Source organism: Daucus carota, chromosome 3 (genome assembly GCF_001625215.2).
Source record: "Daucus carota subsp. sativus chromosome 3, DH1 v3.0, whole genome shotgun sequence".
In the NCBI taxonomy this organism is placed as follows: Eukaryota; Viridiplantae; Streptophyta; class Magnoliopsida; order Apiales; family Apiaceae; genus Daucus; species Daucus carota.
This window is the reverse complement of record NC_030383.2, coordinates 2,334,007-2,352,389: the sequence shown is the minus strand read 5'-3', so window position 1 is coordinate 2,352,389 and position 18,383 is coordinate 2,334,007. Positions and strand designations below refer to the sequence as shown.

Sequence of the window (18,383 nt, the reverse complement as noted above, 5' to 3'; positions counted from 1 at the left end):
TAAGTTTGATGGTTTGTTGATATAAATTTGTGTTGCCAGTTAAGGTCTACTTCCATCTTGCAAATGGATTGGTATATTTTGTGATTGATATTGTGATTACTTTTAACTTGAACCTATCTGTTTTCAAGTTTTGATACAGTAAAGCACACAAATTTAATTGCTTCTGTATTTGAAATGGATTCAAGGTAACTACTATGATGACCTTTGTTAGGACATTGATCTGCTGCTTCCTCTTGTCTATTGTATATTCTATCAAATTTAAGAAACCCTTGAGAGAAATTTAATTGTTATTTTAATTGTTAGGACGGTAAATTTTATTTGTTTCGACCAGAATTTGACCCGTCGTAAAAGTCGTTTTTCGTGTAGGGTTTGATATGTCAGAGAGATGATTTGTTTGATTAAAAGTAAAAAGGAGGCTGGTAACCACAAACAAGTACTCCCTCCGTCTAGGCTGTAAATAGATCGGATATCAGATCCGACCCGATCCGATCCGTGTTTAAATATGTAACAACCGCGAAATTTTAAGTACGTGAACATATTAATTATTTAATTTTATGTGATTAAAGTTAGTAGTTAATATTTATGAATTCATTAGCTAAAAAAAAAATATTGGTACGAAAAATATTTGAGGCTAGTACGAGTTTAATTTATATTTCTATTGCCTAGCAAATTTAGTTATGCACCATTAAAATTTAAATATCGGTTACGTAAATAAGTTGGTAGACGTGTAGTTTTATGTTACGACCCGAAAATGAATAAATGTTACGGGTTAGCTAGAATAAATATTTTGTGATGACTAGTTAATAAATTCCGAAATATTTAGAAAAAATATTAGAATAATTATTTAGTTAATTTTAGTATCTCGAATGCTATTTAAAAATTTAAATAAGCAGCGTTAAATGAGCCGGGATTCGAGAATAAAATGAAACAAACTAATTAAAAACTGAAATGTTAATAAATTAATAAATAAAGTAAACACATGTGTTTTCTGGAAGGTTGCTGCCCAAAACTCCTACTTGGTGCCCAAGAAAAATCACGCAAATCGAGGCAAATAAGTAATTAACTAAGTTAAATTGAACACAATTAACTATATTAATGATAATTAGCAACCAGTATAAAAAGGAGGACTTTAGAAACATTTACCAGTTTTAGAAAACAAAAGCTAGTGGCAGAAGGATTACTGGAGATTGTGGAATCAAATCAGGAGTATTTTAAGGTACATGATTTCCTTATTCAAAAGATTATATATTATTCACTTAAATACTATGATCCTACCAACTGTTTTTCATCCTCTCCATATACATATTGGATACTGTAATAATATATTGAAATTCCCTTGCTCCACTTTAATTAGGGTTCAATTGGAATTGGGGATTTTAAAATAAGCATTTATTTTATTTGTGGTTAATTGTTTGTTGATTTGGGTGGTTAAGCAGGCGAGTTCATGGTGGAAAAGAGGGGTCGGAGCGCCGCCCGGCGGCATACGCCGGCGGCTGCTCGCGAGAGTAAGGGGAGGAGAACAGAGGGAGTGTGTGGGTTGGCGAGCGGATGATTGCGAATCTTGTGTGGGTTGGACGGAGAAGAAGGCGGCGTCGGGGATGGGGAAGAGGGGAAGAGGGGAAGAGAGAGATGCAGGAGAACGGTGGAAGGGAAGGGGTTGGTGAGTGTATGAGGGTGTGTAGTGATGATTGTAGGCGGGTTAGGGAGCGAGACACCGCAGCCGCGGTGGTGGGGGCAGCTGTGGGAGAGAGGGGGAGAGGGAGAGAGAGAGAGAGAGGAATGGGTGGCGGAGCAGCCGCCGGAGGCAACTCCGGCGATGGCAGTGGTGAAGAAAATAGTAGAGAAGAGGGAGAGGGAGAAGAGTTGGGAGAGATGAGGTTATTTTGGTAAGTTTATAATTGGGAGAAATAAAATAAAATAAAGATAATAGATGGGTTAATAAAACCTAATAGAAATTGAGATTAAAATAATAATATTTGGTGAAGAGTTGTGAGTGGGATTTAAAAATATAGAAATTAAAATTATTTGATAAATGGTGAGTGTTGAAGACTAAAGAATTGATTTACTTAAAAAATAATGGAGTTGAGTGAGATATTTAAAAGGTATCAGAATTCAGAGATAATTTAATAATTTGGGTTATTGTTTATATTTATATAAATTGGTGAATATCATTGGTCGATAAATTCGAGAATTAAATTTAGTTAATAATGATTGATTTAATAAATGATTAAACTAGAGAAAGTGAGATCTGAGTAATTGAACATTATATAGCATGGGATGGTTAATAGAGTTTATGACTTAATTTGATAATAACAAATTTTGGTGGAATATTTAAATCATAAAAACAGAGACGAATAATTGATTAACTTAAGTTGGGTAGAATACTTGTAACAGTGATTTTCCAAAGAATTCAAGTACAGGTGATAAAAGAGACTATTCAAGAAGCTAAAAATGTCTTACCTCATTAATATTGAGAGATACCAAAGAAAGAATGGAATAAATATTAATGAAATTTTAATAGATTACTCGAGATTAATATTTTGAAATGAATATTACTAAGTATTATCATTTTGTGGCATAGAATATTTCCTATCTGGAAAAGGGCGAAGCTCAATTATCAGATTTATATTCAGAATTATTTTGCGAAGGAAGACAGGCAAGTTCACTATCCCTTTCTTGACGTGAAGTTTTTCGTGCCTATTTCATAATTGTGTGAAAAGTGTTGATTGTGAAGATATTATATTTCATACTATTGTAAATCGAGAAAATATCTCTGTTTCATTTTTGAAGGCTTTAAAGATATTGTTCACATATTACTTTCTATAATTCGAGCCCTCCCATTGTTCGGGAATGAGCTGATCCTATCATGATAATATTTTGAATCTTCGAAACTTGACGTGAATACATTGCAGCGATGATCTCAATTTACTCTTTTTGGAGATCATTTTATCCTTTGGAATCTAGTTCTTTTAATTATCTTTCACTTCTACCTTCGGGTAATCTTTGTTATGACGAAAGGGTGCATTGTTCGCACTTATTTGATAAAGGAGTAGTGAGGATTGAGAAATGTTTGTTTGGGAAAATTTCCTTGTATTCGGAGGAATCGGTTCAAGCTGGTCAACACGAATTTATTAAATTCGTGGTAGAGTTTAAATTTACTATCTGGTAAGGCAGATAGTGGGGTTCCAGTGTTAAACCCTGATGCTAGCAAAGAGAGTGTTGGTGTGTCTTCAGTGGTTACGATCAGACCACTAGGACTACACAGGAGAACGGTATTCACGAAATGGTGCTGATCGAGCCATGTAGTGTTACCGAGAGGTGGAAGACCAGCATATTCTTTACTTGACATTGTTTTGTCATTTGATGGTAACTGTTTTGTTGCTTAGACTTGAAATGTCTTCTATGCTTTATTTGCATATCTTGTTATTTGTTATTATGTGCTATGTGGACTTGCTGAGCAATTATTTGCTCATTCTTGCATCTATTTTATATCTTTTTGAGCGGTAAAGAGCTAGTATGGCACAACTCAAGAGATTTGCCCAGAAACGGGTTTTGGCAAAGGCAAGGAAAAGGTGCATCACCCAAGTTGAGGCTGCTAGACTACGGTGTTTGGTAGTACAAACTATAGTTATTTTAATGGTCTATAATCAGACTTGCTAATATGTAATCAAGATAGACCTGGTAGTAGTGTTGTAAGATGATCGACCCTGGACTTGTGGGGCAAGAGTTGAATTGTGTAATCTTAAATATGTAATGCAAGTGTTGTTTTGAGCCAGATGTATAGTGGCGGACCGGATCTACGGGATGCGGATCTGGGGGCGTCACAAGTTTGGTATCAGAGCTATAGTTATATCCTTAGGATTTGAGAAACCCTAGGAATATAACGAGCGAGAATGACACGAAGTCTAAGATAGGTACCCTAGATGAACCTATCTCCATATTTTATTAAACATATGTGCCAAATAAACTTTTAGCAAAGGGTTGGTAGTCCCTACAAATATAAACGTTTATAGTTACGAACAATCGTAGTAATGATGTTTGTAGATGTCAGGTTACGAGACTGCTTATAATCTATTGATGGAGATGGAGATGATATATATTGAGCATGAGAAACATTCTATACAAATATTAGAGTCACCAGCACCTGAGATCATTGTATCTAAGGAAAACAAGGATATAGTATCTTTTGAGTTCACTAAGAGTGGTGGGATGAATATTTTTCTATCTTTATCTGAGTTGACTTCTTTTCCTACTTTGACCACTTCCTTTTCGATTACCACTTCTACTATTCCTCCACTTGTTTCTGAGAGTGGAGGCCTTTCTGGACTTACTTCGGTATTTCGAGCCTACACCTCTTTCTTATAGTCCTATTACCACACATACTTCTGATTGTTATTATTTTGGGACTTCTATGTCATCTTTGGTTGAAGATGCTCCTATACCACCTTTGAGTAGCCACACCTTTGTTTATACACTATCTGTGCCTCGAGTTCACTGTTACCACTTTGTCTGAGACTTTTGTACCACTTACAGTTTTATCCGCTATTCTAGTTTCCTGCACCAAGGACTATTCCTTTTCAGATTAGTGGATCTTCTTTTATACCAGTTTCCATACCTCCGAATGGCGACTTTGTACCACTTTTAGAGTGTATGTATGTGGTTCACCAGTATCAATAGTTGAGAAAGTCTACCTATGACTCTAGATTTGGGATTCCAGGATCTTATGATCCTATGTCTGTTTCTGCGGGTTCAGATTTTCTTGCCCGAGAATTTAGTATGGAGATTGTGCATCAAATTTTTGTTTCTGTATTTGAGGGACTTCATAATATATCTGTGAGATACCCTCCACCAGCTCATGTGAATGTTAAACTTGTTACAATACTGGTAAATAGAGCCTTTTCTGAGTTCCAACGTAGGATCTCAGAGATATCTAGTTAATATATTTGTTGCTTGATGTATAATTTGACTTTTGGGAAATAACACACGCAATCTGTGTGTATCTCAGTTATGATATATTATGTATCTGAAGGATATGTAGACACCTTTGTATAGTATCGAAATAGAGAATCGTGCACTTCCTTTTATTTGGATACAATTGCTATAATTTTGATTAATAGATCATTCTGGAAGTAGAGATGTGTATAGACGATCTTTTGTATAGTGATGTCCAGATTAGACTTGATGTGGTAGGATGATCACTAGATCAGATGTACTTTCTATATCGTGACTCATAAAAACTTCGGATATTACAACCACATTAGAAGGGATGACAAATCTTTATGTCATATTATTGTCTCTTTCTTTGTCTATACCTTCCTTATGCTTCTTGCAGTTATCAACTACTTTTGACCTGTTTCATTTCTGTCAACTATCTTGCATTTGCTACATCAATGATCCAACGTGAAATCCTATGGGAAAAAAAATGTATGTGTTCAACCTTCAAAGTTTTTAGAGGTTTTCAAAAAGAGAAATGTTCAGGTTGCTAAAGTTTTAGAGTTTTTTTAAAAGAAAAGGTGCAACCTTTAAAGTTTCTAAAAGGTTTCCAAAAATATGCAGCTTTGGTACAACTTGTCTTTTCAACCAAATATTCAACCAGTTTTCAAAGTTTTATACTAAGTATTTTACGAAATTGCACCTTGTTGTACCTTTGGATAACCCTTGTATTTTGTATAATGAGACCTATTAACCTGTTTTGTCTACTCTTATAGATTAAGATGGATTTAAACCTGAATGACAACCCTGTTGATGAATCAATACTAGATGCTTCATCCGGATTTCAATCCAGACCCAATCCTGTTCAATTACTTGACAACATACCATTTTCAAAACAATCCTGGAAGAAGTTCTTCGAGTCAACTTACCAAACCTACCTTTTCATTCAAATCTTTCAAATTTTTGCCAACCCAAGTGTTTAAAGGGACAGTAGATTCCGTTGAGGCCAAGATATGGCTAAAAGAAATAGAGAAGACTTTTGAAATGGTTGATGTAGAAGAGGATAAGAAAATTATGTTTGATGCTTATATGCTTAATTGAGAAGCTAATTATTGGGAGGAAGCTAAGCAAATTTTAGAAGAGTCTAGTGTGATATCATGGACTAGGTTTACAAAGTTATTCCTAGAGAAGTATGTTCCTAAACACTTAGAGAATCAAATAGAGCTCAAATTTCTAGAGCTTAAGCAAAAGAATATGTTAGTAACTGAACACGAAGCTAAGTTTATCGAACTTTAAAAATTTATTCCACATCAAGTAAATACGGACGAAAAGAAAGCTAGACGCTTTCAGTCGGATTTAAAGCCCTGGATTCAGAATAGGGTTACTGTTCTCGAGATTGCTAGCTATGCGACGTGAATGCACAAAGCTTGTATTGTTGAGTCAAGCGGTGAGTTGTTTAACAAAGAGGAAGTCGATAAGAAGTGGAAACCCCTGCAAAATAATCAAAATGTTGAAAAGAAACCTTGGACTCATAGTGTGAAGAAAATTTTGTGAAGTAAGAGATGTCGCGAGCAGAGAATATTGGTAAAATAAAAGGAAACCAAAGGTTTAAAACTTCGCATACCGCGAACGTGTTACAAGGAAGACCTCGTTGCCTGGGTATAAGATTTGTGAAATATGCTATAATATTACGTTTTACACTGTTTCGGCTCAAGTTGACTTCAAATCTCATTTCGTAAACTGAGAAGTTCATTTTGTATCTTGGGTCATTCCATTGTTCGGAAGTGATTGCTCCCCATAATCGATATCTCTTCGATGTTACAATATCATTTGTGATTCGTGATTTAATATTCGAGAATTGGAATAAAGATATACTGTGATGATGATCTTAATCTAATAATTCTAAGAGATTGTCCCTCATTTGATCCTATTTTCGATTCTATCCACTGAAAATCCTGGATTTGTGATTAAAGGATGCATTGCTCGCATTCCTTGGAAGTAGTGTGTTGGGGAAGTAATTATGGTAGATCAGGTTTGTCCAAGTTATATGATAATGATTCAAGAGAAAATCTTTGAGATAAATCTTCCTTGATATTTCTTCAATCTGATTGGGATGAACAACCCTAATTATAGGGGACACAAGGTAAACCTGTCTGTGTGATAGGAGTTGGATGGGACGCCATCACTTGTGTGTGTTGTAATTACAAGAAGGTTAACAACCTTTAGTAGTGTCTTAATTTGGACACGCAACACTTAGTTCATTTGATCAAATTATTCTCCCAGTCATTCTTCTATTTCAAATGAAAGCTATTTTGAAAAATCATTGATTGGTGATTACCACTGTGAAGGACTTCTATATACCCAAGAAAGCTTTAAAAATCTTATTTCTTTTGACTTCTCTTCAAAATGCTCAGATTTCAAATTCCTTGATTGTTCTTTCAAAAAAAAAAAAAAAAGAAGAAAAAAAGAAGTGTTTTAAGAAAGTATTGTATGGAGACGTCAAATCCAGACCCCCGGATCGGAGGATGGTTATATCGATTATCGAGAGTTGAATGAGATGACCCTTTACCTAAGATTGATGTTTTTTTAATCAGTTAAAGAGAACATCTTACTTTTTAAGATAGACTTGAGATCTGGATATCATCAGTTAAAGAATCAGGTATGAGAATGTACCTAAGATTGCCATTAGAACCCAATATGGACATTATAAGTTCTTAGTGATGCCTTTTGGATTGACTAATGCACGTATAACATTCATGGATCTTATAAATGGAGTATTTAAGAAATTTTTGGATAAGTTCATTATTATTTACTAATGATATTTTGGTTTATTCTTAGACGAAAGAAGAGCATGTTGAGCATCTTACTTGGAACTTTTTGAGGAAAGAAAAGTTATATGCAAAATTTTCGAAATGTGAATTTTTATAAAGCAAGTACAGTTTTAGGACATATAGTTTACAGAAAGAAACATTGGTAGACCCCACAAAAATGGAAGCAGTATCAAATAGAGAAAGACTAAGAAGTGAGAAGTTTTCATAGGATTGGATTCGTACAAGATTTCTCTAAGATTGCAATTCGTTTGACCAAGTTGACTAGGAAAGAAGAGAAATTTGAATGGACGCCTAAGTGCGGAAAAAAAAAAAAAAGGTTTTCAGGAATTAAAGAAGTGCCTTACAATGGCCTCTGTGTTAACCTTACCTATCGAGACAGGAAATTTTGTAATGTATAATGATTCACCTCTTAATAGACTAGGATGTGTTCTTATGCAATATGGAAAATTGATAGCGTATGCTTCAAGACAACCTAATGATTACAAGTTGAGCTTCACTACCCATGACCTAGAGTTAGCTACTATAGTATTTGCCTTAAAGATTCGGTGACATTACTTGTATGGTGAGAAATGTGAGATATTCACGGATCTTAAGAGTTAAAATACTTGTTTACTCTGAAAGAGTTGGATTTGAGACAAAAAAAAAAAAAAAATTTTTTGTTAGAATTGATGAAGGACTATGATTGTACAATAAACTATCACCCAGGGAAGTGAATGTAGTTGCTAATGCATTAAGTATGAAAGGAAGAGTCAATCATGATGTCTTTACCAAAGGAATTGGTTAGAGAGATGGAAAAGCTAGAATTGAAAATTAAGGATTCGAAGCATAAGGAGGGAAGGATCTATAAGATGTTAGTGCGACCAGAGTTGATAGAAAGAATCAAAAAGAGTCAAGAATCGATAATTGAAGAAAAACACTTTAAAATTGACAGGTGATGGGCACTCAAGTGAAAAAGATGAAAAAAAAATTAGGAGATTTGCTAATAGGATTTGGATTCCTAACTTGACAGATCTTAAACAAAATATTTTGAGTAAAGTTCACAAATCGAGGTACTCTATACACCCAGGAAGAACCAAGATGTTCCAAGATTTGAAGAAAAACTATTGGTGGCCTAATAAGAAAAAGAGAGATTGCTGATTGAGTAAATATATGTTTGACTTATCAGAAAGTAAGAGTTGAGTATCAAAGACCTAGTGGATTATTGCAACCATTAGAAATCTCAGAATAGAAATGGGAGCACATCACCATAAATTTCATAGTTAGTTTACCTAGGTTCCGAGCCAATCATGACGCTGTTTGGATAAGTGTGGATAGGTTGACAAAATCTGCGCATTTTCTTCCTATTAGCAAGAAATATACAGTCGAGAGATTTTTTAAGTTATATATGAATGAAGCTGTGTCTAAATATGGAGTGCCAATATCAATTATATCAGATAGAGATGCGTTTGGAAAACATTTCAGGAATATTTTGGAACTAAGTTAAACCTGAGCACCGCATATTACCCCCAGACTAATGGACAGAGTGAAAGAACAAAATATATATATATATATATATGTCAAGAGCTAGTTCTTTGGATTTTAAAGGAAGTTGGAAGGATCACTTACCTTTAGTAGAGTTTGCCTACAATAATAATTATCACTCTAGTATCGGAAGGACTCCTTTTGAAGCATTATATGGTGGAAAGTGTAGATCACCTCTTTTTTAGGATGAAGTTGTAGAGGAAAATATATTGGGACCCGAACTAGTCCAACAAACCACACAGTCAATCGAAAAGATACGCAAAAGATTAGTTGCAGCTCAAGATAGACAAAAGCATTATGCGAATTTGGAAAGAAAAGAGAAAACATTTGAGGTCAGAGAAAAAGTACTTTGAAAGTATCACCTTGGAAATGAATAATCAGATTTGGAAAGGGGGAAAAAAATTGAATCCTAGATATATTGGACCCTTCGAGATTCTAAAGAGAGTTGGAGCTGTTTCTTATCCGCTAAGCTTTACTTCCAGATTTATAACACATTCACGATATATTACAAGACAGACGATCGATATTATTCGGAATTATGAGCCAATTAACCTTCAGTCAGATTTGACACATAAAGAGAAGCCAGGAGAGAGAGTAAATTCAAAGTTTCAAGAATTAAGAATAAGAAAGTGAGATTAGTTAAAGTAATTTGGCGAAATCAAGTAGTAGAAGAAGCTACTTGGGAATTAGAAGAAGCTTTGAAAGAAATATATCCGGAGTTGTTTCAGCACAAAACATGATTCCGAGGTCGGAATCCTTTAAAGGAGGGAAGAATGTAACAACCGCGAAATTTTAAGTACGTGAACATATTAATTATTTAATTTTATGTGATTAAAGTTAGTAGTTAATATTTATGAATTCATTAGCTAAAAAAAAAAATATTGGTACGAAAAATATTTGAGGCTAGTACGAGTTTAATTTATATTTCTATTGCCTAGCAAATTTAGTTATGCACCATTAAAATTTAAATATCGGTTACGTAAATAAGTTGGTAGACGTGTAGTTTTATGTTACGACCCGAAAATGAATAAATGTTACGGGTTAGCTAGAATAAATATTTTGTGATGACTAGTTAATAAATTCCGAAATATTTAGAAAAAATATTAGAATAATTATTTAGTTAATTTTAGTATCTCGAATGCTATTTAAAAATTTAAATAAGCAGCGTTAAATGAGCCGGGATTCGAGAATAAAATGAAACAAACTAATTAAAAACTGAAATGTTAATAAATTAATAAATAAAGTAAACACATGTGTTTTCTGGAAGGTTGCTGCCCAAAACTCCTACTTGGTGCCCAAGAAAAATCACGCAAATCGAGGCAAATAAGTAATTAACTAAGTTAAATTGAACACAATTAACTATATTAATGATAATTAGCAACCAGTATAAAAAGGAGGACTTTAGAAACATTTACCAGTTTTAGAAAACAAAAGCTAGTGGCAGAAGGATTACTGGAGATTGTGGAATCAAATCAGGAGTATTTTAAGGTACATGATTTCCTTATTCAAAAGATTATATATTATTCACTTAAATACTATGATCCTACCAACTGTTTTTCATCCTCTCCATATACATATTGGATACTGTAATAATATATTGAAATTCCCTTGCTCCACTTTAATTAGGGTTCAATTGGAATTGGGGATTTTAAAATAAGCATTTATTTTATTTGTGGTTAATTGTTTGTTGATTTGGGTGGTTAAGCAGGCGAGTTCATGGTGGAAAAGAGGGGTCGGAGCGCCGCCCGGCGGCATACGCCGGCGGCTGCTCGCGAGAGTAAGGGGAGGAGAACAGAGGGAGTGTGTGGGTTGGCGAGCGGATGATTGCGAATCTTGTGTGGGTTGGACGGAGAAGAAGGCGGCGTCGGGGATGGGGAAGAGGGGAAGAGGGGAAGAGAGAGATGCAGGAGAACGGTGGAAGGGAAGGGGTTGGTGAGTGTATGAGGGTGTGTAGTGATGATTGTAGGCGGGTTAGGGAGCGAGACACCGCAGCCGCGGTGGTGGGGGCAGCTGTGGGAGAGAGGGGGAGAGGGAGAGAGAGAGAGAGAGAGGAATGGGTGGCGGAGCAGCCGCCGGAGGCAACTCCGGCGATGGCAGTGGTGAAGAAAATAGTAGAGAAGAGGGAGAGGGAGAAGAGTTGGGAGAGATGAGGTTATTTTGGTAAGTTTATAATTGGGAGAAATAAAATAAAATAAAGATAATAGATGGGTTAATAAAACCTAATAGAAATTGAGATTAAAATAATAATATTTGGTGAAGAGTTGTGAGTGGGATTTAAAAATATAGAAATTAAAATTATTTGATAAATGGTGAGTGTTGAAGACTAAAGAATTGATTTACTTAAAAAATAATGGAGTTGAGTGAGATATTTAAAAGGTATCAGAATTCAGAGATAATTTAATAATTTGGGTTATTGTTTATATTTATATAAATTGGTGAATATCATTGGTCGATAAATTCGAGAATTAAATTTAGTTAATAATGATTGATTTAATAAATGATTAAACTAGAGAAAGTGAGATCTGAGTAATTGAACATTATATAGCATGGGATGGTTAATAGAGTTTATGACTTAATTTGATAATAACAAATTTTGGTGGAATATTTAAATCATAAAAACAGAGACGAATAATTGATTAACTTAAGTTGGGTAGAATACTTGTAACAGTGATTTTCCAAAGAATTCAAGTACAGGTGATAAAAGAGACTATTCAAGAAGCTAAAAATGTCTTACCTCATTAATATTGAGAGATACCAAAGAAAGAATGGAATAAATATTAATGAAATTTTAATAGATTACTCGAGATTAATATTTTGAAATGAATATTACTAAGTATTATCATTTTGTGGCATAGAATATTTCCTATCTGGAAAAGGGCGAAGCTCAATTATCAGATTTATATTCAGAATTATTTTGCGAAGGAAGACAGGCAAGTTCACTATCCCTTTCTTGACGTGAAGTTTTTCGTGCCTATTTCATAATTGTGTGAAAAGTGTTGATTGTGAAGATATTATATTTCATACTATTGTAAATCGAGAAAATATCTCTGTTTCATTTTTGAAGGCTTTAAAGATATTGTTCACATATTACTTTCTATAATTCGAGCCCTCCCATTGTTCGGGAATGAGCTGATCCTATCATGATAATATTTTGAATCTTCGAAACTTGACGTGAATACATTGCAGCGATGATCTCAATTTACTCTTTTTGGAGATCATTTTATCCTTTGGAATCTAGTTCTTTTAATTATCTTTCACTTCTACCTTCGGGTAATCTTTGTTATGACGAAATGGTGCATTGTTCGCACTTATTTGATAAAGGAGTAGTGAGGATTGAGAAATGTTTGTTTGGGAAAATTTCCTTGTATTCGGAGGAATCGGTTCAAGCTGGTCAACACGAATTTATTAAATTCGTGGTAGAGTTTAAATTTACTATCTGGTAAGGCAGATAGTGGGGTTCCAGTGTTAAACCCTGATGCTAGCAAAGAGAGTGTTGGTGTGTCTTCAGTGGTTACGATCAGACCACTAGGACTACACAGGAGAACGGTATTCACGAAATGGTGCTGATCGAGCCATGTAGTGTTACCGAGAGGTGGAAGACCAGCATATTCTTTACTTGACATTGTTTTGTCATTTGATGGTAACTGTTTTGTTGCTTAGACTTGAAATGTCTTCTATGCTTTATTTGCATATCTTGTTATTTGTTATTATGTGCTATGTGGACTTGCTGAGCAATTATTTGCTCATTCTTGCATCTATTTTATATCTTTTTGAGCGGTAAAGAGCTAGTATGGCACAACTCAAGAGATTTGCCCAGAAACGGGTTTTGGCAAAGGCAAGGAAAAGGTGCATCACCCAAGTTGAGGCTGCTAGACTACGGTGTTTGGTAGTACAAACTATAGTTATTTTAATGGTCTATAATCAGACTTGCTAATATGTAATCAAGATAGACCTGGTAGTAGTGTTGTAAGATGATCGACCCTGGACTTGTGGGGCAAGAGTTGAATTGTGTAATCTTAAATATGTAATGCAAGTGTTGTTTTGAGCCAGATGTATAGTGGCGGACCGGATCTACGGGATGCGGATCTGGGGGCGTCACAAGTTTGGTATCAGAGCTATAGTTATATCCTTAGGATTTGAGAAACCCTAGGAATATAACGAGCGAGAATGACACGAAGTCTAAGATAGGTACCCTAGATGAACCTATCTCCATATTTTATTAAACATATGTGCCAAATAAACTTTTAGCAAAGGGTTGGTAGTCCCTACAAATATAAACGTTTATAGTTACGAACAATCGTAGTAATGATGTTTGTAGATGTCAGGTTACGAGACTGCTTATAATCTATTGATGGAGATGGAGATGATATATATTGAGCATGAGAAACATTCTATACAAATATTAGAGTCACCAGCACCTGAGATCATTGTATCTAAGGAAAACAAGGATAGAGTATCTTTTGAGTTCACTAAGAGTGGTGGGCTTTTATTAATTCATATCGATTTACTTCCTCCGTCCCAATTTATTTGTCTTATTTGATTTTTCAAAATTAAATTGATCAAATTTTAACAGAAAATTACATATATAAAATAATTAGAAAAAATTATTAAAAATATATATTACTAGAATATATATTCATTCGAGTTTAAAATGTATTTTTTCGATTTTCGAGATCATGTATGAATAATTACTAATTAACGGTCAAAATTTGGGTAATTTAATCACAAAAAAGGTTAAATAAGACAAATAAATTGGGATGAGGGAATATCTTCTTTGGTGTCAATGTCATTAGAGTCGTCTGCTGATACTTTAGAATTATTTATTCTTCATCATTTCTTTGTATAAAACTTGGAATATTCACTATTAATTACCCTATCCCGCGCATTCGTATAGGAATCAATGAATAATTTCTGAGAGCTATAATTTTAACTAGTATATAATTATTATTCAATAATGTACACATTTTTTCTTGAAAAGAAAAAGAGATTGCTTTTACACGGGGAATGAAATTAGTTGGTAACATTAGTTTAAAGAGAAATTTACAAGAATATATATATTTTTAACTTTTGTTTACAATTTTACTACCTCTCACTTATCTTTTCAATTCTATATTACTATTTTTTTAATTATACTGTTACCTTTGTCTCTCACTTTTACTCTTTTCAAAATTACGGCCTCTCCATCGTCTCTCTCAAACCCTGCTGCAATACTTCCACTCTCTCGACAGGTACTCTCTCTCTCTCTCTCTCTCTCTCGCTCCCTCTCTCTCTCTCGCTCTCCCTCTCTCTCCCCTGCTCTCGCTCTCGCTCTCGCTCTCTCTCTCTCCGCTTACAACTTACTTTCTCTCTCTACAGATTTCACAATCAGCTTCGTTCCTTTCCGTCGATCGTGCTCGTTCCTGTTCGTCAATCACCTGACTCTTCTCAACTCGGTAAGTTAACTTCTTAATGTGTGTGGCTGTGTGTCTGTGTAGCCGTACTGTTTGCGTGTTTTGAGAGATTATATGCTTGAGATGATAGTACTATAAAGCGTGTGTGTGTGTGTGTGAATTTGTCATATGTGCTTGATGTGCCCTGCAGGAGCTGTAGGAAAAGTAATTTGAGATAAGCACCTTAGGCAGTTCCCCAAGAATCTAGATTCTTATAAGTCCCGAATATCTCATCTCTTGCTGCTAATGTTTATATACAATATTAGTTCAGTGTATCCTATTATTTGCCAATATATTGGTGGAATTTTCACACACAAAATCAACTCAATTTGGTAATATGCTAGTTTGAACAGAGAGAATGATCAAATAACAGAAGCAGCGCATACGAAGTTAAAAAGAGTAACGAAGATATGCTTTGTGAAAGTATTGTTGTTCCAAATTGGATAAATGTCAGTGCATATCATTGATAAAATTTGTATCATTTGAGGTGTTCTGTAACTACTATTCATATGAGCTATAGAATGTTAATTAATTCAGTCTCTATATAATAGGCTATGACTTCAATTTTGGCATTAGCAAGTAGGCTGAATTTTGAACAGGGGTGACACTTTTAGCATTAAGGTCACCTTCTAGCATAAATGGCCACATGAAATGTAAGAATTATCAAGGGCGGTATGATCAGTATGAGTGCTCCCTGGGCTTTAAGTGATGATGTTTTAATTCCTCTTTGGCTTGCCGAACAAGAACATTGGATTCTTGGGAGATTGTGTTTTGTAGATAGGGAGTTCCATGTATACAGTACACTGAACTGCGATGGTGGGAGGGATATTATAGTAAAGGCAGCCACTCCATTCGTCCAATTATTGCCAAAGTATCTCGAGGCAACTGGTTTTTATGATCGGACGGATATAGATTTCACAGCAGATGCATATTCTGATAAGTTATCTCTTGATCCGTTTGGAGTGACTTTGCATCATTTTGATTTTACATCATCGTCTATGTAAGTGACAAATAAAAGTATGACTTCACACACACGCGCGCGCACACACACACATAAATGTATTTGACTAGTCCCATTTATTCTAATTTTGAATTTCAGTATAGGCCCCGCAGGGGCACTAGTCTTAAATATAGATTTTTATGGGTTTGCAACCATTGCAACCACATTTGCAACTTCTGCAACTATGTATGCAACCTTTGCAACCACAGTTGCAACTTGTGCAACTGTGGTTGCAAAGGTTGCAACTGTGCAACTGTGGTTGCAACCTTTGCAACCACATCTGCAACTTGTAATTATAACTATGTAAGTGACAAAACTATTCAAGTTGATATAGTTTATGTACTGCATAATCATATTATATGTTGTGATTTAGTTTGATATGTTTTTCTTAATGCAGTGACAGTGGGATATACATGTGTACATATGCCGAGTATTATGCTACTGTGTCGGAATTCCCTAATGATGAACTAGATATTTCTACTTATAGAAGCAGGCTTGCCTTATTGTTTTATTCGTATGGAATGGCAAAGCAAATACACGGTTATGAGAGTGATTCCGATTACACTGCAAAGGTTCCATCAAAAAAGCCTCAAAGGACAAGGGCATATGAGCGAAAGAAAAAGACGAAAGATGTGAAGACAAAAGATGTTGAAGAATGACTTGTATTCGTTGTTTAATGAAAAGACCTGGTTCCACACATATGAGACAGGCAGAAGGTATGGGACGACCAGTTCACCACGGAAAGCGAATTCGATCCTATAGTCGTCTTCTTTGTTCGATAAATGCGCAGTGGAGCGCTCTTCGGGCGTCGATCAATCTATCACTCAAAATCACAGGCCGCTCTTTTCATTGTCTGATTTTTTATTAAAAGAAAAAAGATTCCGCTCCGTCTGATTGTCCGCAGTATTGTTTGGAAGAGAATATGTATTATCAAAAGGATGATTGGACGGTGTTGTTGCCCGTTGGCCTGTAGACTTGACGTGGGGGAGCTTTTCCTCGCTTGAGTGTTATACGCGCTGGCGGCTAAAAACGTTCATAGTCCACACGGGGTTCTGGTCTTATTTGTTACTTTATGTTCCGGAGTCAATTGATCCCTCGATCAAGTCCTAACTATAAATCTCTTAAGAGAAGAAGATAAATCATTTTGATTCGAGGCCAAACCCTTCTCCGCCGTTACGGAGTTCTTCTGCTCTAATCGATCATTCGGGGGGGGCGGGACACTGCGAGGTGGGTAGTTTATCTGGGGCGGATGCCTCCTAAAGAGTAACGGAGGTGTGCGAAGGTAGGCTCAAGCTAAGAGTAAAATGAAGGTTGCTGTTCAAGTTAGTGAAGTTCTTTCATTGTAATTAGACCTAACAAGAACGGAATCACGCTCTGTAGGATTTGAACCTACGACATCAGGTTTTGGAGACCCGCGCTCTACCGAACTGAACTAAGAGCGCTTTCTTATCACAGTAGATACGACTGTAAAGAAAAGGATTCTTTTTGTACCCCCAATACATCTTGCATGCATATAGTCTCAAAATTGAGCATTCTATCGCAAGAATAGGACTCCATAGGTGGTTGGTTACGTTACATTAATGCCTAAACGCAGAATATCGGCTAAAAAGAGCAGCAAAATTAGCTACTTCTAGAATTAGGGCAGGGGAGAAGCTCCTATTTCAAGTTAAAGATTAAGTAGTAGTTCTTTGTTTTATGACATTAAGTAGTTATTTGTTTAATGACAGTACTTTGTAGTTGTTTTGGTTTGATCAATTCGAAAATTAAAACTTTATGTAGTTATTATAATCGGTTCCACTAGTATTTTTCATCTCTCAAATTAGCAATTCACACATAATATATTTCATATCTTTTCAATAAGTTTTATTTCAGTTGATGATTTTATGTAAAATAGGCCCCGCAGGCCGCAGGGGCAACCATCTTAATTTTAATATTTTAAAAAATTACTATAAATTAAATCGTATTATAATCTTGTTTGTAGGAGTTGGAAATTTCTTTGCAACATTTGCAACTATGGTTGCAACTTTTGCAACCATGGTTGCAGAAGTTGCAACCATAGTTGCAAAAGTTGCAACTATGGTTGCAAAGGTTGCAAAACCACATATTCTATTTATGAAATATATTTTCTGTTTAAATGCAATTTTTTTGAAACTTGAGGAACTTGTAATTCTTGCTCAAAGTCTATAGAACTTGAAAATTTATAAACACATATCATATCGGTTCCACTAGTATTTTTCACTCTCAAATTAGCAATTCACACATAATATATTTCATATCTTTTCAATAAATTTTATTTCAGTTGATGATTTTATGTAAAATAGGCCCCGCAGGGGTAACCATCTTAATTTTAATATTTCAAAAAATTACTATAAATTAAATCGTATTATAATGAAGTTTGTAAGAGTTGGAAATTTCTTTGCAACATTTGCAACTATGGTTGCAACCTTTGCAACCATGGTTGCAGAAGTTGCAACCATGGTTGTAGAAGTTACAAAACCACATATTCTACTTATGAAATATATTTTCTGTTTAAATGCAATTTCTTTGAAACTTAAGGAACTTGTAATTCTTGCTCAAAGTCTAAAGAACTTGAAAAACACATATCATATTGGTTCCACTAGTATTTTCAACTCAATCAAATTAACAATTCAGAATTTGCAACACTATTTG

The 18,383-nt window shown here is 34.9% G+C and overlaps 1 protein-coding gene and 1 non-coding gene across 14 annotated transcripts; one reads left to right on the top strand and one right to left on the bottom strand.

Moving 5' to 3' along the window:
* The first annotated feature begins 603 nt into the window (after positions 1 to 603).
* LOC108211269 (uncharacterized) lies at positions 604 to 17,538 on the top strand. Of its 13 annotated transcripts, none has more exons than XM_064090405.1 (4): positions 604 to 1,216; positions 2,582 to 14,512; positions 14,640 to 15,713; positions 16,111 to 17,538. In XM_064090405.1, exons 3-4 carry the CDS (start codon positions 15,388 to 15,390, stop codon positions 16,370 to 16,372), a joined length of 588 nt encoding a protein of 195 aa, XP_063946475.1. In that variant the 5' UTR covers positions 604 to 1,216; positions 2,582 to 14,512; positions 14,640 to 15,387; the 3' UTR covers positions 16,373 to 17,538. The 13 variants fall into 13 exon arrangements, 12 of the variants coding, with proteins under 12 accessions (XP_063946475.1, XP_063946472.1, XP_063946473.1 ...); XM_064090402.1 differs by having other exon boundaries at positions 1,437 to 14,512; XM_064090403.1 differs by having other exon boundaries at positions 1,434 to 14,512.
* TRNAW-CCA (transfer RNA tryptophan (anticodon CCA)) lies at positions 17,082 to 17,155 on the bottom strand. The gene has a single exon. It is a non-coding gene; the product is annotated as a tRNA-Trp (tRNA).
* Positions 17,539 to 18,383: the final 845 nt, after the last annotated feature.